At 47.3% G+C, this 23,023-nt stretch overlaps 1 protein-coding gene across 1 annotated transcript in view; it reads left to right on the top strand.

The window, feature by feature from the left end:
- CHST1 (carbohydrate sulfotransferase 1) overlaps positions 1–16,256 on the top strand; it is a 101,799-nt gene extending 85,543 nt beyond the window's left edge. Inside the window, exon 2 of the mRNA XM_073658835.1 lies at positions 14,212–16,256. Coding sequence (XP_073514936.1) covers positions 14,263–15,525 — 1,263 coding nt within the window. The 5' untranslated portion in view covers positions 14,212–14,262 and the 3' untranslated portion in view covers positions 15,526–16,256. The remainder of the gene's footprint in view (positions 1–14,211) is intronic.
- The last annotated feature ends 6,767 nt before the right edge of the window (positions 16,257–23,023 follow it).

The following is a 23,023-nucleotide window of genomic DNA, read 5'->3' as shown; positions in this document are numbered from 1 at the left end:
ATACTGTGGCATAGAGCTTGGCCATTACACTACTATACTGTGGTGCAGAGCTTGGCCGTTACACTACTATACTGTGGCGCAGAGCTTGGCTGTTACACTACTATACTGTGGCGCAGAGCTTGGCTGTTACACTACTATACTGTGGCACAGAGCTTGGCCATTACACTACTATACTGTGTTGCAGAGCTTGGCTGTTACACTACTATACTGTGGCGCAGAGCTTGGCTGTTACACTACTATACTGTGGAGCAGAGCTTTGGCTGTTGCCCTACTATACTGTGGTGCAGAGCTTGTAAGTTACACTACTATACTGTGGAGCAGAGCTTGGCTATTATACTACTATACTGGGGCACAGAGCTTGGCTGTTACACTACTATACTGTGGTGCAGAGCTTGGAAGTTACACTACTATACTGTGGTGCAGAGCTTGGCCGTTACTCTACTGTACTGTGGCGCAGAGCTTGGAAGTTATACTACTATACTGTGGTGCAGAGCTTGGTTGTTACACTACGATGCTGTGGCGCAGAGCTTGGCCGTTATACTACTATACTAGGGCGCAGAGCTTGGCCATTACACTACTATACTGTGGGTCAGAGCTTGGCCGTTACACTACTATACTGTGGCGCAGAGCTTGGCTATTACACTACTATACTGTGGCACAGAGCTTGGCTGTTACACTACTATACTGTGGTGCAGAGCTTGGCCGTTACACTACTATACTGTGGCGCAGAGCTTGGCCGTTACACTACTATACTGTGGCGCAGAGCTTGGCCGTTACACTACTATACTGTGGCGCAGAGCTTGGCCATTACACTACTATACTGTGTCGCAGAGCTTGGCCGTTACACTACTATACTGTGACGCAGAGCTTGGCTTTTACACTACTATACTGTGGCGCAGAGCTTGGCTATTGCACTACTTTACTGTGGCACAGAGCTTGGCTGTAACACTACTATACTGTGGTGCTGAGCTTGGATGTTACACTACTATACTGTGGCGCAGAGCTTGGCTCTTACACTACTATACTGTGGCGCAGAGCTTGGCTGTTACACTACTATACTGTGGTGCAGAGCTTGGATGTTACACTACTATACTGTGGCGCAGAGCTTGGTTGTTACACTACTATACTGTGGCGCAGAGCTTGGCTGTTACACTACTATACTGTGGCACAGAGCTTGGCCGTTACCCTACTATACTGTGGTGCAGAGCTTGGAAGTTACACTACTATACTGTGGTGCAGAGCTTGGTTGTTACACTACTATACTGTGGCGCAGAGCTTGGCCATTACACTATTATACTGTGGCGCAGAGCTTGGCAGTTACAGTACTATATTGTGGCATAGAGCTTGGCTGTTACACTACTATACTGTGGCACAGAGCTTGGCTGTTACACTACTATAATGTGACGCAGAGCTTGGCCGTTACACTACTATACTGTGGCGCAGAGCTTGGCTGTTACACTACTATACTGTGGCGCAGAGCTTGGCTGTTACACTACTATACTGTGGCGCAGCGCTTGGAAGTTACACTACTATACTGTGGCGCAGAGCTTGGCTGTTACACTACTATACTGTGGCGCAGAGCTTGGAAGTTACACTACTATACTGTGGCTCAGAGCTTGGCTTTTACACTACTATATTGTGGCATAGAGCTTGGCTGTTACACTACTATACTCTGGCGCAGAGGTTGGCTGTTACACTACTATACTGTGGCGCAGAGCTTGGAAGTTACACTACTATACTGTGGCGCAGATCTTGGCTGTTACACTACTATACTGTGGCGCAGAGCTTGGCCATTACACCACTGAACTGTAGCATGGAACTTGGCAGTTAAACTATTCTGCTGTGGCAATGAGCTGTCTGATTATATTAATATACTGTGGCACAGAGCTTGGCCGTTCCTTACTATACAGTGGTGCAGAGCTTGAAAGTTAGACTACTGTACTGTAGCATGGAACTTGGCAGTTAAACTGTTGTACTGTGGCAATGAGCTGAGTGATTACATTACTAAGCCAATGTGATTACATTACTAAGTTCTGTGCCACATCACAGAGGTCGGCCGTTACACTACTACATAATGGCACAGAGCTTGGCCATTCCTTACTGTACTGTGGCGCAGAGCTTGGACGTTACACCACTGAACTGTAGCATGGAACTTGGCAGTTAAACTGTTCTGCTGTGGCAATGAGCTGGGTGATTATATTACTATACTGTGGCACAGAGCTTGGTCGTTCCTTACTATACTGTGGCACAGAGCTTGGAAGTTACACTACTATACTGTGGCACAGGGCTTGGAAGTTACACTACTATACTGTGGCACAGAGCTTGGCCGTTCCTTACTATACTGTGGCACAGAGCTTGGCTGTTCCTTACTATACTGTGGCACAGAGCTTGGTCGTTCCTTACTATACTGTGGCACAGAGATTGGAAGTTACACTACTATACTGTGGCACGGAGCTTGGCCGTTCCTTACTATACTGTGGCACAGGGCTTGGAAGTTACACTACTATACTGTGGCACGGAGCTTGGCCGTTCCTTACTATACTGTGGCACAGGGTTTGGAAGTTACACTACTATACTGTGGCACAGAGCTTGGCCGTTCCTTACTATACTGTGGCACAGAGCTTGGCTGTTCCTTACTATACTGTGGCACACAGCTTGGCCGTTCCTTACTATACTGTGGCACAGAGCTTGGCCGTTGCTTACTATGCTGTGGCGCAGAGCTTGGCCGTTCCTTACTATGCTGTGGCACAGAGCTTGGCCGTTCCTTACTATACTGTGGCACAGAGCTTGGCCGTTCCTTACTATACTGTGGCGCAGAGCTTGGCCTTTCCTTACTATGCTGTGGCACAGAGCTTGGCCGTTCCTTACTATACTGTGGCACAGAGCTTGGCCGTTCCTTACTATACTGTGGCACAGAGCTTGGCCGTTCCTTACTATACTGTGGCACAGAACTTGGCCGTTCCTTACTATACTGTGGCACAGAGCTTGGCCGTTCCTTACTATACTGTGGCACAGAGCTTGGCCGTTCCTTACTATACTGTGGCACAGAGCTTGGCCGTTCCTTACTATACTGTGGCACAGAGCTTGGCCGTTCCTTACTATACTGTGGCACAGAGCTTGGCCGTTCCTTACTATGCTGTGGCGCAGAGCTTGGCCGTTCCTTACTATACTGTGGCACAGAGCTTGGCCGTTCCTTACTATACTGTGGCACAGAGCTTGGCCGTTCCTTACTATACTGTGGCGCAGAGCTTGGCCGTTCCTTACTATGCTGTGGCACGGAGCTTGGCCGTTACACTACTATACTGTGATGCAGAAATTCGAAGTTACACTACTGTGTTGCAGAGCTTGGCAGTTCCACTACTACGTTATGGCACAGTGCTTGACGGTTACACTACTATACTGTGGCATGGAGGTTGAAGCACAGTCAGTAATTTACAGGAGTCTTATTATAGTTATTAATAATTACTACACAAACAGAAGGTGGTTTCCTTCGTCAACAAACACAACATGGTTTAGGAGGGCATCACTGCACACCTTGCAGCATATCACACTCACATCAGTCCACAATTGTTCTATCACAGAAGCAGTCTGTCAGGAATCCCACCGCTGCCACCAATTTGTCAGGAATACTTGCCGGCCGGTGGGTGCAGCTCTCTGGCGCCCCCTTGCCTCTCAGGTCAGTCAAGGTACTTTTTTATCAGGGCCTGCTTGACGGCCTCATAGTCTCCATCTTGTTCTCGAGGGAGGGAAGCAAACACCTCCAAGGCTTTTCCTCGGAGCCCTGGAGTTAAATATTTTGCCCACTGGTCGGTGGGCAGCTGATACTGCCTGCAGGCCTTTTCAAAGCCTCGCAAAAATGTGTCCAAGTCCCCATCCTTTTCCATCACAGGGAAGTGCTCAGGACGAGGTTTAATGCAGCTGGCACTGTTGGACTCACGGGTCTGCGTAGAGGATGACTCCTTCTGAATCTGGGCTAGCTCCAGCTGGTGTTGTCGGTCAGCTTGTCGCTCAGCAGCCTCTCGGTCAGCTTGTCGCTCCTCTCGGTCAGCTTGGGCCTGGCGCTCTGCTCGCTCCTGGAATTTCAGGATCAGCTGCAGTCGTCCGTCACGATCGTCTGCGGCGAGCTGCTCCAAGTCCATCTGCAGGTGGGGGTCCACACTACCCTGGTTGCGGGTATGGCTGGCCATCACAGGTGGGACCCCTGCAGCAGCGCCATCCGGGCCTTGGCTGGCCGCCCCATCATCAGGACTCTGCTGTCGGACGGGCTCTGCATCACCTTGCAATAGTTCAGCAATCATTTGGGCCTTGTTTTTGCCCGTGGGGTCAATCTGCCTCAGCTCACAGAGGGCGATGAGAGTGGGCTTCGTCTGCTGGTTATACCAGTTCTCTCCTCGTGTAGCCATTATTGCCAAATAAAAGATAGGATAGAAAAACAAGAGAAGGGAGGGGATGCAACTGCTACACGTATAGTAATCCCAGATAAAAAAATTATTACAACACTGAGTCTGATTTCTTAAAACTCTGCACAGAATTCTCGCAAGAACCGTGCAAGTTTTCAGTGACAGGAATGATTGCTCAATCCAGCCACTGATGTTCTGTAATATCCCACCGCTGCCACCAATTTGTCAGGAATCCCACCGCTGCCACCAATTTGTCAGGAAAACTTGCCGGCCGGTGGGTGCAGCTCTCTGGCGCCCCCTTGCCTCTCAGGTCAGTCAAGGTACTGCACCTAGAGTAAGTAGTGCCAGGAAGCCGCTACCAGCGGGGGAAAACACGGTGGTGTGTTATCCCTTACACGTCACCAATCCGTGACGCCACAATACAGGCACAACTCTCTGGCGCCCCCTCGCCTCTCAGGTCAGTCAAGGTACTGCACCTAGAGCGAGTGGTCGCCGGAGAGGCTGTCCTGTAGCCCACTGGGTATTTGAGGCCCTCTGCAGTGAGGGCGGTATATATATATTTCCCTGGCTGCGCCAGTAATATATATCCACACCTCCGACCGTCACTGCCAGCCTTCCTCAAATCCCCCAGATGGTATGCTGCCACCAGTTCTGGTTTGATACAGCCCGGTATTAATGGACTTGTATCGGGTCAGGAACCAACCCGTTAGCGTTTATGGCTTCGGGGAGGAGAACGATTACAGAACAAAAGAAACAGAACTATTAAATTTTATATTTAATCCAAAAGGGAGGCAGTGTTTAGGAAAAATATATACATAAGGATGTTACAAAGTGGGCATTAAAATACATACGCAGATACATAAAATAAACAGGAGGAAAGAGTGAAAATTACTTACACTACACGACCGCGGAGACGATTCAATATAGTGGGAGGGGGGGTTCTCCAGATTGCTGTTATTGAACAGGACCCTTTGCGTATAATTCGTATTCCCCCCAGCAATGAGTGCTTCTGTCTTCCCCCTAGATTACTTTATACCTAAGGAGAGACCTGGCCACACGCCCCTTGCGGTGACATCATGTGGGCCGGTCTTCAGCCTGTAGATTTTTATTAGAAATGCTGACTTTTGCGATAACTCATCGCCCGTTAATCGCAGAAGCTCGCAACATACTCCATATTTTCCCTCATGATTTTATGTTTCTTTTGATATCACGTATCACAGAGCTGCAGTCTACTATTCGGGTGTTTTTGCACTACGGCCCCCCGATGTTGGGTACGGCCGTGGAAAAATACCTGCATATTCCGGGGCCGATTTGGTTACTCCACATATGGGTCCCGTCATTGTCGGACCTATGGAACTCATATTATTTCATATCTAATATAGGAGTCATCATGTCTGCAAATTCCCCTTTGAAGCAGGGGAACTGGTCTTCAACAGTTACATGTAAATTAGCGCAAGCCCGCATAGTAATTACCCCCTGCTCTCAGAGACAAGAGGCTTGGTTCCCTATGAAGTTTTCACACTTCTTCCCTGGCCGTGTGTGAATAACTATTTATCAGTCGTGCGTTAATTGGGGCTTTTGTGCTGAGCAGAAAGGGAATATAAGGGAGGGGGGTGAACATGTGCGTCACGCAGATGGAGGGACATTTTCCTGATATTAATATTTTATAATATTCCTGACACAGTCCATACTGAATACTCACAGATGCAGGACACAACGGGGCATGGAAGTTGTCTGAGGCCATTGCTGAACTCGTCACAGGTCATAGTTCTTCACAGTTTCACAATTTCATCAAATCTGGTCTCAGGGCAGGCATGTTGGTGTGGTTGATCACTTTCGGTCACTTTATTATAGTACTTGGCCAGAGTTAATCATTTTAGTCAAAGTTTTTCTCCACTTCTGGAATCACCAACTGTTAACAAGTAAGGGCTCATCTCTTATTCCAGAGACACTTCACACTTTCCATAGTTCGTTCTTAGCAGATTCCTCCTTTTTGAGCTCTCGACCACTCATGGTGGTCAATCAATCAGCGTTCTCACAGTACAGAGTATACCCCAAAGCATAGTGACTGAATCAAACACATTCACATGTATTTCCTGTAATAATGATTATACAGCATAAAAATGATGCACGAAAGTTTGTTTTGTCGCAGGTAGACTTTTCAAGCAAGGATGTGGATGCCTGTCAGATGGCCACTGGCTGACCACTGGAGATGATTGTGTGGGGGTCGTGATGACATTCCACTCGTCCTCCAGTCACTCCAAATTCAAACTATGAGCATGGGTCAACCATTCAAAGAATGAGTCAGACAACAAGCTGGTTCAAACTCAGAGCATGCTCAAAAGACTACTACAGACAACGTTCTCAGCAATGTTCTGTGTTTATTCCTACATACACAAAACTAAATACACTACATAATGGGGAGGGGAAAGGGGTTGTCCTGGGCGGGGTAAGCCATGAAAGTCCAGTGTCTGGCCACTCCTGATTGGTCCACATCTCCTTATCTCAGTCTCTGGGCAGATATTGCAGCCGTCAGCTTATAATCTTGTTTCGTTTCTCTGAAATAAGTCTTGGCAACACTGGAACTGTCTTAGTTTAAGTTTCGATTTGAGTATTACGTAGCAAGGAAAGCTTATTGTTATATGACACAAAATGGTGGTTAGTACATTAGCAAAAAAGCATATAAAAGTTACAAAAGTATAAAAGTTACAAATATATATATTCTCTTTTACCCTGACATTCCCCCCTAAACACTAAGCTTTCCTTTGCTTCGGGGCCTTTGAGACTGTCCATGTGTGGGGAGAGGGGAGGTGGATTTCTTCACCCAATCATCTTAGAAGCTGCCCCCTTATGGGACGCCCCCAGACAATCGAGCCCTATCCTGGGTGACACATGGAGTTCTCCCAACTGTCCCTAAACTAAATCTTTCAGTTGGACTCTGTCATGGGGGGTCTGGTCAGGCTTGTTCAAAGGAGTGTATTTCTCCATATCTTCCTTTGATTCAGAAAGGTCCCGGAGGTTGGGACAGCATTGGTTATAGCTTTCCTGTATAAGGGGACTATGCAGCACAGGACCACCAGGCCCAATACTAGTAGACCTCCCATTACTAGACAAACTTGTTGGAGGAATCCCTTGAGCCCTCCCGACCAACCTGAGAAGAAGGAGGTATCTACCCCTGTGTGGTAGCTGTCCACCTTGGGACAGACAGTAAGCATATGGAAAGGATATAGAAGAAGGTAGTCATCTTTTATAGACTCGTTCTGTCTTTCTTGCAGTGGGAGGCGTGAATCCAGGTGCTCTTGCCCTCAAGCTTCAGAGCCGTCGGGGTGGTGAGAAGCACAGTGTACGGTCCCTCGAACCGCGGCTGGAGGCAGTCTTTCCGGACAAACTTCTTCACATACACTAGATCGCCTGGGATGAAATCATGTACTGCATCACCTGTAGATTTTGGGAGAGAAGCAGATACTGGAGAGCGGGTGTTAGTCAATTCTTTAGACAGAGCAATCACAAATTTTACTACTCTATCATATGTTTCAGACAACTCTTGGGGCCTAATCTCTCCTATCTTGGGTGGGGTCCTAAACAAAATTTTATAGGGAGTCAGCCCATGTTTGGCCTGAGGAATATGTGTGATATGATACAATACTATAGGGAGTAGGTCGGGCCAGGGGAGGGGATGATCTTAGGTCATTTTCAAGAGCTGGGTCTTGAGTGTGGAATTCATCCTTTCCACTTTGCCTGAACTGGCAGGATGGTATGGAGTGTGGAGGCCCAAATCTGTTCCCAACATGTTCCAGAGTTCTTTGTAGATATTTGCTGTGAAAGCTGGTCCTTGATCCGATTCTATGACTTGGGGAACTCCAAATCTGCAGGCAATTTCGGTGATCAGTTTCTTGGCTGTGACTTTAGCAGTCATGTTGACAAACGGGTAGGCCTCGGGCCAGGCTGAGAACATATCCACGGCTACCAAAACGTACTCCTATTTTCCTGCTTTAGGCATTTGGATATGGTCGACTTGTATTCTCTGCCAAGGGGAGTCTGGTTTAGCCAGGTGTTGGAGAGGGACCCGTGCCGTACACGTTGGGTTGCAGATAGCGCAGACAGAGCAGGATTTTGAGTATGCAGTCACAGTGGAAGAGATTCCGGGTGCAAAGTACAGTTTCTTGATACATGCCAAGGCTTGATTCTTTCCTCTGTGTGTAGGCCCGTGAGCCCATGCTGCCACAGCTGAGTACATGCGTCTAGGCAAGCAAGGCTTCCCATCCACTTGGTAAAGAGTCGAGTTGACCTTTGAATCTTTGCGACCTGCCAGCACAGCTCCTGCCGCTTTCCATTGCTTGACTTCTTCAGTGGGGGTCTTCCTTTGTTCCTCACACAATTTTTCTTCAGGCATCCTGACCCCCCTGGATTCCACTCGTGTCTCCGCTGGACTTGTATGGTCTTCCGCCGGCTGTTTTTTGGCTCTTGCTCTAGTGAGCGCCACAGCTACGGTTTGCAGGGTTTCTCCCATCTCTTCTTCCTTTTCCTGCCACTTTGATGACACATTCTCCACTGCTGCAGTCTTGGCTGCTTGGTCAGCTAGGTGGTTGTCCCTGGCTTCTCTGGATTCTAGTCTTCCATGAGCTTTGACCTTGATAACAGCAACCTGAATGGGTAGTTCCAGGGCCTTCATTAGGGCCTTAATCCATGAGACATGTTTCACTGGTGTACCTGCAGCTGTGATGAATCCTCTAGACTTCCACAAGAATCCAGAATCATTGCAAATTCCATGTCCATACCTGGAATCGGTATATATATATATTCGCCTTTGTTCCTGCTGCCAGGTGGCAGGCCTCTGTGAGAGCCACAAGTTCAGCTTCTTGTGCAGACATGTATGGTGGTAGAGCTTCAGCCTTCAGAACTGTTAGGTCTGTTGTGACAGCATATCCCGTGTGGAACTTCCCTTGAGGGTCTGCGAAACGGGATCCATCAGTCCATAGGTGCATGGCAGGGTGTGCGAGCGGATGTGCCACCATATTCTCTGGAGCAGAAGTCTCTTCCTGCAAAATTTTTATACAATCATGAGGTTCCACCAATGGACCTTCACCCTCTTCACCTTCCCCCCTAGAAGGTGGAAGCAAAGTGGCAGGATTGATAGTCAGACATCTGGTAAATGTTATATTGGAGGGCAACAATAGGGAACACTGCAGCCGCAGGTGTCTTTGGTTGGTTAGATGTTTCGGAGATGTTTGTTGCAGAACAGCTGAGAGATCATGGCCGGCCTGTATAACTAGATCATGTCCAAGGATGATATCAGCTGACTTGTCAAGGAGAATGTGAGCAGCGTGGACCGCCTTAAGGCACGTGGGGGCAGTTCGGGCAACAGGGTCCAGGCGGGCTGAGTAGTAGCCCAAAGGCCGATACTTAAGATCATAGCGTTGTGCTAGAACTCCAGAGGCATGACCTTCCGATTCCGAGACAAAAAAAGTGAAATGGCTGAGTATAGTCTGGTAAGCCCAAGGCCGGGGCAGAGACAACAGCCTGTTTAAGACGGTCAAAACATAGTCTGTGTTGATGAGAAACACGTGGATCTTCAGCATGAAGCCAAACTGAGCCTTCATTCTTGAGACAGTCGTACAGAGATTGCATGAGCTTTGAGGCATCAGGGATCCATTGCCTGCAGTAAGTGATGAGGCCAAGGAAAGTCTGCATAGCGGAGTAGGTGGTTGGGAAGGTGATATCCATGATGGCTTGTTTTCTTTCTTCAGTCAGATGTTTAGTACCTTGTGATAAACAATATCCGAGGAAAATGACCTTGGGCAGACACCATTGGACTTTGCCTTTTGAGACTTTACAGTTAGCTGAGTGAAGAAACCAGAGAAGGGATGCTGACATCTCTGGCAAATTTTCTTCAGTGCCACAGAGTAAAAGATCATCCACATACTGTAGAAGGGTGACCTGAGGGTTCTCTTGAACCCATGGCTCCAGAATAGACTTCATAGAATGAGTGAATTGGTTAGGAGAGTTCTGGGCTCCTTGTGGAGTCCTGGTCCATGTAAGCTGTGCTCCTTGAAAGGTGAAGGCAGAAAGAAACCACGAATCTTCATGTAAGGGTATACTGAAAAAGGCGTTGGCCAGATCTAACACCGTAAACAAGGTGGCCGTTGGAGGCAGCTGAGACAAGAGGGTGTTTGGGTTGGGTACCACTGGAGTTCCTAAAATGGTAGCTGCATTGACGGCTTTGAGATCCTGAACCAACCGGTATCTTGGAGGCTCTCCCGGAGCGGTTTTCTTTTTTGGCTTAGTATCCTTTTCCATTTTTAGCATTGATTTTTGGAAAACTTTAACGATGTCCACCACGTCGTTGAAGGAAGAAGAACGAATCTCGGGCCGTACTCTCAGGACTTCATCTCTGAAAACGTCTTGTAGGCCATCTACTAGGGCCTGAACCAACAGGACGGCCTGCGTCTTGACGTGAGGACTGTATCCGAGATCCTCAAAATGCATGCTGAGTCTTGCAGCATATCTTTCCACAGATTCATCAGGGTCTTGTTGAACATCTTGTACAGACCCAGATTGATCTGACAAGCGATCCTGAGCCCAGGCCTTTAACTGTTTCATGTATTCTAGGCCGGATTCATACGTACTAAGAGATCCTGCTTTTGTGGAATCCATGGCCTTTTGAAAGCTCTCCGTTTTCGGCTAAGTGAGCCTGGCATTCTGCAGCCAGAGTAGAACCAGCAGCAAGGGAAATTTTGCGAGCCAATCCTCCAACATGGCTCATACAGGTGTTTGCAGGGTTGACTATGGCCCCCACCCGATATGTAAGGATGTCACCATAGCCTATTGACAGAGTGACAGGGCGTCCTGATGGGTCTACTAGATTACGGGAGCGGCAGGGGTCCCAAACTTCTGAGAGGCTGGGGGGTGGTGTTCTTTCAGCAGTTGCTTGGAGCAAGGGCCGGAGTACGGGTAATGGATGTGGGGTGGAGGATGCCATAGGAGACGTATGGGGTAAAGGAGGGGGGGGCTGGAGTATTTTGAGCCCATCCCTCATCTGGCTCCGTATCGTCTTGAGTAACAGTATGTTGGCGGAGGGAGAGCAGTCTGGCCTGAAATTCTGGGGAGTTGAGGAGGATATCCCCAGGGTTGTGAGTGACTCCCATAGGAAACAGAGGGAGCGCCTCAGCATCGTGGACTGGAGCAGAGGGTGTCACATTAGTTTCAGATGGGTGCTCTGGGACTGCGGGCTTTTCCACCTGTGCTGGTGGCTGGTAATATACACCGGACAGATCTAGTAGTGGATATAGGCCGGATTGGGGCTTTCCGGGCCTCCCACAACAAGTAAGAGGTGTAGCAAGATGGCCGTTGGAGGGAGGAGGTGGAGTGGGATTGTTCTTGGAGGCAGGCTGGGCATCGTGCCATGGGCGGCCCCCCCCCCACAGACACAGCAGAACTTCGCCCAGGGCGGGTTTTGCTGTCAGCACATACGACACGTCCATCCTTCCGATGATTTAGCGTCGGCGCCATTATAGGGTGGTGGCTGAGGGCTCGGTGTAGTGACAGGCATCAACGGGGTTACGGCCAATTTAGGGTCACATAACAAATCACATTCTGCAGCTTTCATGTATCCAAACAAAGGCTCGGCATTCTCTGTTCCCCCCTACACCATCTACCTTTTTCCAGCCTTCAGACTTCAAATCACTCGCTACTCTAAAATGTGCTTGAGCCTGGTGCAGAAGTCCTAAATCACTCAACTTTCCCTTTCTCTGTGTAACACATTCTTTCTACACTGAAAACTAAAGCCTGCCTGTACTGGATAAGCTTATCATGTTATACAAATTCCTAACATTCTTCTTGCCTTCTTGCCTTCCCGTAACTCCACTAATTGGCTTAACTCCTACAGCAGCATTCCGCAACTTACGAGATCTTTCAAATTTGAATATACGCAACATTTTCTTATAGAATGCAATGATCTGTCGCGACTCAGATCACTGGTGCAGTCCACAGGTCGCCACTCCTCAGTGTAGAGCACACCTCAATACACTGATGAGATAGAGAGACACCTCAATCTAACTCCTTTCCTAGCCTTGAATGGCGACTTTACAGTGCGACTCACCACGGCACCCTGACTACAGGTCACCACCCGTCAGTGTAGAGACACCTCAATACACTGATGAGATAGAGAGACACCTCAATCTATCTCCTTTCCTACCACAGCACCACCCGACAGTGTAGAGACACCTCAATACACTGTTGAGATAGAGAGACACCTCAATCTATCTCCTTTCCTACCACGGCACCACCCGACAGTGTAGAGACACCTCAATACACTGTTGAGATAGAGAGACACCTCAATCTATCTCCTTTCCTACCACAGCACCACCCGACAGTGTAGAGACACCTCAATACACTGTTGAGATAGAGAGACACCTCTCAATCTATCTCCTTTCCTACCACAGCACCACCCGACAGTGTAGAGACACCTCAATACACTGTTTCCTGACCTTGACTTTACAGCAGTCTCTGTGTTAGACGAAGAGCACTCCTCAATTCGTCACAGATTCTTTCTCCCTTACACTACAATTCAGGAATGCTTTGAAACTTCGACTATCAGTTACGGGAGGCAGCTATCTAAGAAAAGTACAGTGACCGGGGGAGGAGGAGGTGGTGTTCACACGAGCACGCGCAGGCATGCGACGTCACTCGTTTTAACACTTGCTGGTTCAGGACGTGGTGCGGGACGCCTGAGGTCTCACCACTCGACCGATCACCCACCCAGATCCAACCTGACAACCCAACAGGAACCGCTGCGGCTGACACACAGGCAAGTGAGACATATAAAATACATCTCAACTTACTGTGTTCGATGGAGGTTGATCAGGCCTCAAATTCAGCCACCGCGGTCACCACCAGGGAAATCAGCAATATGGGTCCGGGAGGGCGGCGTACCGCTAACCACGCCCCACATTGGGCGCCATTTGTGGGGGTCGTGATGACATTCCACTCGTCCTCCAGTCACTCCAAATTCAAACTATGAGCATGGGTCAACCATTCAAAGAATGAGTCAGACAACAAGCTGGTTCAAACTCAGAGCATGCTCAGAAGGCTATTACAGACAACGTCCTCAGCAATGTTCTGTGTTTATTCCTACATACACAAAACTAAATACACTACATAATGGGGAGGGGAAAGGGGTTGTCCGGGGCGGGGTAAGCCATGAAAGTCCAGTGTCTGGCCACTCCTGATTGGTCCACATCTCCTTATCTCAGTCTCTGGGCAGATATTGCAGCCGTCAGCTTATAATCTTGTTTCGTTTCTCTGAAATAAGTCTTGGCAACACTGGAACTGTCTTAGTTTAAGTTTCGATTTGAGTATTACGTAGCAAGGAAAGCTTATTGTTATATGACACAAAATGGTGGTTAGTACATTAGCAAAAAAGCATATAAAAGTTACAAAAGTATAAAAGTTACAAATATATATATTCTCTTTTACCCTGACATTTGTACCAATGCTCAAACCTCTGTTTAATGCATGGGGGTGCACTGTTCTAGTTTGTAGGGGCTCTACATTTGCTCTTTGGGTGACAGAGGAGGATCCTAATTTGGGACCACTCTCTAATAGAATATACAGAAAAAGGTTGTCAACTGTTGAAAAGTTTTTTAAACTTTGATTTCTACGAGGATTGCCCTGTCACAGTCAGCAGACTGACTACATGGGATTTCCACACCCATGCGGAGACTTCTTACTACTAAGCTGCCATATTGATGAATTATGTAATAGTTGAGTTGTATTTCCTTTATGTAATTAAATATTTTTGTGTCTTCTATAGGTAAAGTAATCAACTGAATCCCTTGATGAGGCTCAATGACGGTTTCCAGCCATGCAATGTTCTTGGAAGGCTGTCCTCTTACTAGCGCTAGCCTCAATTGCTATCCAGTACACAGCCATTCGGACATTTACCACCAAATCCTTTCACATGTGCCCAATCCCCAATCCAAATAATTGTAGCCCTGGACAAGACCCAACAGAATCTCCTGATCGTCTCTGTGAAGATGGGCAGTTGATAACTTTGAATATTTCGAGAAAGACTCACATCCTCATCTTGGCGACCACTCGGAGTGGATCTTCCTTTGTCGGGCAACTGTTTAATCAACACACAGATGTCTTCTACTTGTTTGAGCCACTTTACCACGTTCAGTATACACTTATACCCAAAATGACTCCTAGTAAGAGTGCCACGGATAGGCGAGTGATGTTGGGTGCAAGCAGAGACCTTTTACGAAGTCTTTACGACTGTGACTTGTATTTTATGGAGAACTATATAAAGCCGCAGCCAGCAAACCATAGTACAGACAGGTTATTTAGAAGAGGATCCAGCAAAGCTTTGTGCTCCCCCCCGGTCTGTGACGCACTGGGACCCACCGATATTTACCTCGAAGAGGGAGACTGTGTTAAGAAATGTGGTAACTTAAATCTGACTCTGGCAATGGAGTCCTGCAAAGAGCATGGACATGTGGCCATCAAAACAGTGCGTGTTCCAGAGGTCAGTGACCTACGAGCATTGGTGGAAGATCCCAGGCTTAACTTAAAGGTGATCCAGTTGGTCAGGGACCCAAGAGGCATATTAGCTTCTCGTAGTGAGACATTCAGGGACACATATAGGTTGTGGAGGATCTGGAGGGCCACTGGTCGTAGACCATATAATTTAGACTCAACCCAGCTGACAACAGTCTGTGAGGACTTCTTAAATTCAGTGTCTACAGGGTTAAGCCGGCCTCTTTGGTTAAAGGGTCGATACATGCTTTTGAGATACGAAGATCTGGCTAGGAACCCCATGAAAAAGATGGAGGAGATCTATGACTTTGTGGGGATTCCACTGGATGCCAATGTTGAAAGATGGATCCTAAATAACACCCGAGCAGATCAGTCCTCCGCCAGACACAAATATGGCACATTAAGGAACTCTGCCGCCACAGCTGAAAGCTGGAGGCTAACATTGTCCTATGACATTGTAGAATTCACCCAGAATGCCTGTCGACAAGTTCTGGTCCAACTGGGTTACAAAACTGTGACTTCTTCCCAGGACTTAAGGAACCTTTCCTACAGCCTCATCGAGGACAGATCTTTTACCCCTTTTTTGTGACGGTTAATTTAATGGTAACGAAAGACTTCGAGAAATTGCCAACGAGAGAAACAATTATGTTGGAAAGTATATTTTTATAAGAGATTTCCCTTCTTCATCTTGGTTTCTTGCTTCTGAGGGAAGAAATAATAATAATAATAATAATAAAAAAAAAAAAATTGCACTACCAAGGGAGAGGTAATAAAGCACATAAAACATAATGGGGGGGGGATTATATCTCTGCGAAACTTGAAAATGTTTTAGTAATTCAGTTCAATACAAAAAGTATCATAAAAAAAAGGCCCATACTGTTCTCCACAACACAAAGCAACGCGAAGGAAGGCATTTTATGGAAAGCCATTGGTTGATTGGCCAGTGCCATAACCCTATCAAGCTAACTTCCGTAGATTTAGTCGGTTCCTCGCCCCCCCCCCCAATGGTCACAATAGTTTCTTCTTTCTTCTATGGTTGCAGAGGGTGTTACAATGTTTACATAAACCAAAACACAAGGTATATTCCTCTGACGCGTGCGGTGGCTCTGACTGTCTGGTCTATACTGTATAGGACTCTGGATGAAGGAATTTGCACAAATTTTTGCGATCATGTTGTATTATTTATAAATGTTTATAAAGATGCATTGAAGATGATTATTGTGTCTTTTAATGCTCTGGATCGGTAGAAAAATATAAACAAAAATTGTGTTGGATTTCTATCTGTGACATTTCGAAAATAAAAAGGAAGTCAGCAATAAATATGATGTTTCCGTTAATGGTAACAAGTGGAAAAAAAATTAGATTTGGGTGGCCAGAGACTTTCACGTTCTTGGGTGTTTCATCTTCATATGGTAAAATACATTAAAAAGGGGTTATCATTGGAAGTCCGGATGATGACGGGCAGGGGCTGGCTGGCAAATTTTGGCCTAGGGGACAAGCATAACGCAGTGGCCCATAAGCATCGGCCTATCTTTTTTGTATTTACCTATGGCTACTTCATAAAGGGAGCAGAGGTTACAAGACTTTAAAAAGATAAAGCCGGAGTAATGATGGGATAGTTGTGGTCAAATGCCGACTAGATTCTCTACCACTTCTTGCAGTGAGCTACTCAGAGAAGTGTCTGAGACTCTAGTGGGCATGTGACCATAACTCATACTTGTGATCACTACGCTGGGAAAACGGAGGAATTGTGACAGTGTGTGCACTGCGCTCTATCACCATTCAGCAATGGGCAGTGACAGAGGGACTACACAAATTTGAGCTCTGAAAAGTGTGTTGGAAACAAAAAGTATGCGGCTGATAAATTGCATGATCTCTTCAGAATTGATTTATATTTTTGCCTCTATTGTAAAATAGACAAAACAGTTCACCTAAATGTCAGTGTAGTGTACAGTTGTGCTCAAAAGTTTACATACCCCGGCAGAATTTTTGCTTTCTTGGCCTTGTTTCAGAGAATATGAATGATAACAAAAAACCTTTTTCTCCACTCATGGTTATTGGTTGGGTGAAGCCATTTATTGTCAGACTACTGTGTTTTCTCTTTTTAAATCTTAATGACAACCAAAAACAACCAAATGACCCTGATCAAAAGTTCACATACCCCAGTTCTTAATACTATGCATTGCCCCCTCTAATATCAGTGACAACTTGAAGTCTTTTGTGGTAGTTGTGGACGAGGTTATTTTCTCAGATGGTAAAGCTGCCCATTCTTCTTGGCAAAAAGCCTCCAGTTCCTGTAAATTCCTGGGCTGTCTAGCATGAACTGCGCGCTTGAGATCTCCCCAGAGTGGCTCAATAATATTGAGGTCAGGAGACTGAGATGGCCACTCCAGAACCTTCACTTTGTTCTGCTGTAGCCAATGACAGGTCGACTTGGCCTTCTGTTTTGGATCGTTGTCATGTTGGAGTGTCCAAGTACGTCTCATCCGCAGCTTCCGGGCTGATGAGTGCAAATTTGCCTCCAGTATTTGCTGATAACGTGCTGCATTCATCTTTCCTTCAACTTTAACCAAGTTTCCTGTGCCTTTGTAGCTCACACATCCCCAAAATATCAGCGATCCACCTCCATGCTTTACTGTAGGAATGGTGTTCCTTTCATCATAGGCCTTGTTGACCTCTCTCCAAATGTAACATTTATGGTTGTGGCCAAAAAGTTCAATTTTGGTCTCATCACTCCAAATTACCTTGTTCCAGAAGTTTTGAGGCTTGTCTCTGTGCTGTTTAGTGTATTGTAGGAGAGATACTTTGTGGCATTTGCGCAGCAATGACTTTCTTCTGGCAACTCTACTACAATAAAACTACACAAAGCAAATGGGAGACATTTATTAGCATCCTGAATAGGACCTGTGCACAATATAAACCCTAAGGGAATAAACATGCTAGCAATAGGAGGAAACCACTATGGCTAAATAGAGCTGTAAGGGGCGCAATAAGTGACAAAAAGAAAGCATTTAGAGAACTAAAGCAAGTAGGTAGTGATGAGGCATTAAATAAATACAGAAAATTAAATAAATTCTGTAAAAACAAAATCAAGGCAGCAAAGATTGAGGCAGAGAGACTCATTGCCAGAGAAAGTAAAAATAATCCCAAAATATTCTTTAACTACCCAAATAGTAAGAAACTAAAAAATGATAGTGTTGGCCCCTTAAAAATAGTCTGGGTGAAATGGTGGATGAGGATGAGGAAAAAGCCAATATGCTAAGTGATTTTTTTTCAACCGTATTTACACAAGAAAATCGCATGACAGAAAACATGATTAGTGATAACAAAAATTCTCCATTAAATGTCACTTGCTTAACCCAGCAGGAAGTACGGCGGCATCTAAAAATCACTAAAGTTGACAAATCCCCGGGCCCGGATGGGATACACCCGCGAGTACTGCAGGAATTAAGTAACGTCATAGATAGACCATTATTTTTAATCTTTAAAGATTCCATAATAACAGGGTCTGTACCCCAGGACTGGCGTATAGCAAATGTGGTGCCAATATTCAAAAAGGGGACAAAAACCGAACTTGGAAATTATAGGCCAGTAAGCTTAACCTCTACTGTGGGTAAAATCCTGGAGAGTTTCCTAAGAGATGCTATGGTAGAGTATCTGAAGAAGAATAACCTCATGACCCAATATCAACATGGGTTTACGAGGGACCGTTCCTGTCAAACTAATCTGATCAGGTTTTATGAGGAGGCAAGTTCTGGACTGGACCAAGGAAATGCAGTGGATGTTGTGTATATGGACTTTTCAAAAGCTTTTGATACGGTTCCACACAAAAGGTTGATACATAAAATGAGAACAATGGGGATAGGGGAAAATATATGTATGTGGGTTAAGAACTGGCTCAGTGATAAGAAACAAAGGGTGGTAATTAATGGAAAACAGTCAGACTGGGTCTCAGTTAACAGTGGGGTACCACAGGGGTCAGTATTGGGCCGGCTTCTTTTTAACTTATTTATTAATGACCTTGTAGGGGGCATACAGAGTAATATTTCAATATTTTCAGATGACACTAAACTCTGCAGGGTAATCAATACAGAGGAGGACAATTTTATATTACAGGAGGATCTATGTAAACTAGAAGCTTGGGCTGATAAATGGCAAATGAGCTTTAATGGGGATAAATGTAAGGTAATGCACTTGGGCAGAGGAAATAAAATGTATAATTATATGCTTAATTGTAAAACACTGGGCAAAACTGTAACTGAAAAAGACCTGGGTGTATTGGTGGACAACAAGCTCACTGTAACGGGTCTGGGAGGCGGAACCTCTGAGCTACTATACAAGGGGGCGGCCCTTGTAAGGGAGCGGGTGGCAGTCTCTGGATGAACGGACAGGGAGATACGGCAAGTGATCAGGGCAGTCTCTGGGTAAAGGGTAGGTACGACCTGTGATGGCAGAGCCTCCGGGTAGGCTAGCAGGCAGATGGTAGATGTGTGCTCCCAGGTGAGCAAGCGAGAGTCTCTGGAATAGCAGGTGGTCACGGCACGTGATGGCGGAACCTCCGGGCTGGCAAGCAGGCAGGTAACGGAGAAGCGCTCCCAGGTGAGCGGGCAAGAGTCTGGAATAGCTGGTGGTCACAGCACGTGACGGCGGAGCCTCCAGGTAGGCAAGCAGGCAGGTAACGGAGAAGCGCTCCCAGGTGAGCGGGCAAGAGTCTGGAATAGCTGGTGGTCACAGCACGTGACAACGGAGCCTCCGGGCTGGCAAGCAGGCAGGTAACAGAGAAGCGCTCCCAGGTGAGCGGGCAAGAGTCTGGAATAGCTGGTGGTCACAGCACGTGACAACGGAGCCTCCGGGCTGGCAAGCAGGCAGGTAACAGAGAAGCGCTCCCAGGTGAGCGGGCAAGCTGGTCCATAGACAGACTGACCGGAGTTGTAAGGCAGACCGTCGGACCTCAGGAAAGCAGGCAGGTAGCTGATGTGCGCTCCCAGGTGAGCGGGCAGGCTGGTCCTTTAGACAGACTGACAGGAGTAGTAAGGCAGACCGTCAGACCTCAGACTGGCAGACAGGTAACAAGTATTCAGGCAGGAATCAGGCAGGTAACTGGCAGGAAACTGGCAGGTAACTGGCAGCGGGACCTGAGGGCTGAAGCACAGGTGAGACACAGGTGCAAACAACATTGCTCGGGCACCTCCATTTTGGAGGAGGTGCCTTATATATGATGAAGTCCTCCGGCCATTGGCCGGGGACTCTTTAGGGCGGCGCGCGCGGCCCCTTTAAGAGGAGGGGAGCGCGCGCGCGCGCGCCCTAAGCACAGGGGCCGGGAAGGAGCGCGCGCTGAGAGCAGAGCAGGAGGAGGACGCCGGGACGGAGCGCGCGCTGACAGCAGAGCGGGGGGAGGATGCCGGGCACGGAGCAGAGCGGTGAGGGGAGCAGCGTCCCTGCCTAGCAGAGGGCAGGGACGCCGGCACTACACTCACGTTTAGTGGCCAGTGTCAGGCTGCTGCTGCAAAGGCAAATAAAATAATGGGATGCATTAAAAGAGGCATAGATGCTCATGAGGAGAAGATAATTTTACCTCTATACAAGTGATTAGTGCGACCACACTTAGAATACTGTGTACAGTTCTGGTCTCTGGTGTATAAGAAAGACATAGCTGAACTAGAGCGGGTGCAGAGAAGAGCGACCAAGGTTATTAGAGGACTGGGGGGTCTGCAATACCAAGACAGGTTATTACACTTGGGGTTATTTAGTTTGTTAAAACAAAGGCTTAGGGGTGATCTTATTACTATGTACAAGTATATGAGGGGACAGTACAAAGACCTGTCTACTGATCTTTTTACTCTGAGGCCTGAGACGGGGACAAGGGGGCATCTTCTACGTCTGGAGGAAAGAAGGTTTAATCATAATCACAGACGGGGATTCTTTACTGTAAGAGCAGTGAGACTATGGAGCTCTCTGCCGCCTGATGTTGTAATGAGGGATTCACTACTAAAATTTAAGAAGGGCATGGATGCCTTTCTTGAAAAGTATAATATTACAGGTTATATATACTAGATTCCTTGATAGGGCGTTTATCCTGGGAACTAGTCTGATTGTCGTATGGAGTCGGGAAGGAATTTTTTTCCCCAATGTGGAGCTTAGTGTTTGCCACATGGGATTTTTTGCCTTCCTCTGGATCAACATGTTAGGCTATGGGTTGAACTAGATGGACTTAGTCTTCCTTCAACCTTAAAAACTATGTTACTATGACTCGACCATGCAGCCCATTTTTCTTCAAGTGCCTCCTTATTGTGCATCTTGAAACAGCCACACCGCTAGTTTTCAGAGTCCTGAATTTCAGCTGATGTTATTTGTGGGTTTTTCTTTGCATCCCGAACAATTTTCCTGGCAGTTGTGGCCGAAATTTTTGTTGGTCTACCTGACCGTGGTTTGGTTTTTACAGAGCCCCTGATTTTCCATTTGTTAATCACAGTTTGAATGCTGATGACTGGCATTATCAATTCCTTGGATATCTTTTTGTATCCCTTTCCTGTGTTATACAGTTCAACTACCTTTTCCCTTAGATCCGTTGACAATTCTTTTGCTTTCCACATGACTCACAATCCAGAAACGTCAGTGGCTGGATGAAAGAGGCAAGAGTCTGTCTGGATCCCAGAAACTCACTCAGCTTTTATGCACACACACTGATTACAAGCAAACAGGTCAGAGGTGAGGATGTTACCTTTAGTAGCCATTCAAACCCATTTGTGTCAAATTCTGTGCATGTTATCAGGCCAAAATCACCAGGGTATGTGAACTTTTGATCAGGGTCATTTGGATGTTTTTGGTTGTCGTTAAGATTTAAAAAGAGAAAACACAGTAGTTTGACAATAAATGGCTTCACCCAACCAATAACCATGAGTGGAGAAAATGTTTTTTTGTTATCATTCATATTCTCTGAAACAAGGGCAAAAAAGCAAAAATTCTGCCGGGGTATGGAAATGTGGCACCCCAGGGGTCTGGTTGCCAGAGTGGTAGAAATACCATGTCTGAGAGCGAGCAAGGGTTTTCCTGGTCAGGAGCATTATTGCATGCCACACCTCCTGCCCAATCCAGGTAGGGGAGGAACCTGCCCTTTATAAACTGGATCTGGGGCGGGGTTAGACGGTTGAGTTCCAGAGGAAGGGACAGAGCAGCAGCAAGGAGCTCTGTAGCAGCCAGGAGCTGAAGACCAGGGACTGGAGCAGCAGAGCTCGTCCTGGCAGAAGACGCAGAGAACCGGACACTGGAGTCCGAGGCTGTGAGAATATTAACATCCAGCACCAGAAACCACCTGGCAGGGGATTTCAGGTCCTCTGGCCATAGAAAGCCCGGAGGCTCAGTCACACGCCAGGGACCGGCACCGCCATCGAGGAGCGGAAGGAACCAAAGGCCCCAAGTCACCAGCCATACGGGTGAGCACCACACGGTACACTCAGGGACGTGGGCTACTACACGACTACAGCAGGGTAGCCAGGAAGAGTGCAGTCAGACGGGAAGGCCTATACTTCCACCTGGCCAGGGGGACTCTTGTTCGCTCACAGACTGACCAGGCCTCTAATGTTAGTCAGTACTCCCGGCAGGGCCTTCTTCATTACCAACAGTAAAGACCCTGAACTGTACTGCACGGACTCTGAGTCATTTCTGCTGCGCCCACGCACCACAACCCTCACCATCTATAGACGCTGCCCTGAGGCTATACTCCTCCCGTGGGGAGTTATACTACCCTCTGCTGCGCACACAACATCAGCCTCGGCGGTCTGCCCCGCAGCGGCGGCTCTCAGTGACCGCAATCCACGGGTGGCGTAGTCGGACATTTAAACAGTAAAAACCAAGTAAACAGATCCGCCACTGGTTTGACCACCCTGAGCCACGGGACCGGGTCGCCGCCACGGAGACTACAACCCCCAGCATTACACAGAGACCCGGCTCCGGGTATTCCCCTACACACACGGCCCAGGGGGCGCGTCAACTTTGGCGTAGTCGGCAGGATTTCGTGCCCGCAACCACGGGGTACTGTATGCCTGAAGAAAGACTGTGATACTTACCGTGCTGAAGTTTCCCGCCAT

This window comes from Phyllobates terribilis, unplaced genomic scaffold (genome assembly GCF_046119375.1).
Source record: "Phyllobates terribilis strain yellow unplaced genomic scaffold, ASM4611937v1 Scaffold_13__5_contigs__length_258822181, whole genome shotgun sequence".
Lineage (NCBI taxonomy): Eukaryota > Metazoa > Chordata > Amphibia > Anura > Dendrobatidae > Phyllobates > Phyllobates terribilis.
Note: the sequence above shows the minus strand (reverse complement) of the source record. Positions and strands in the feature narration are given on the sequence as shown.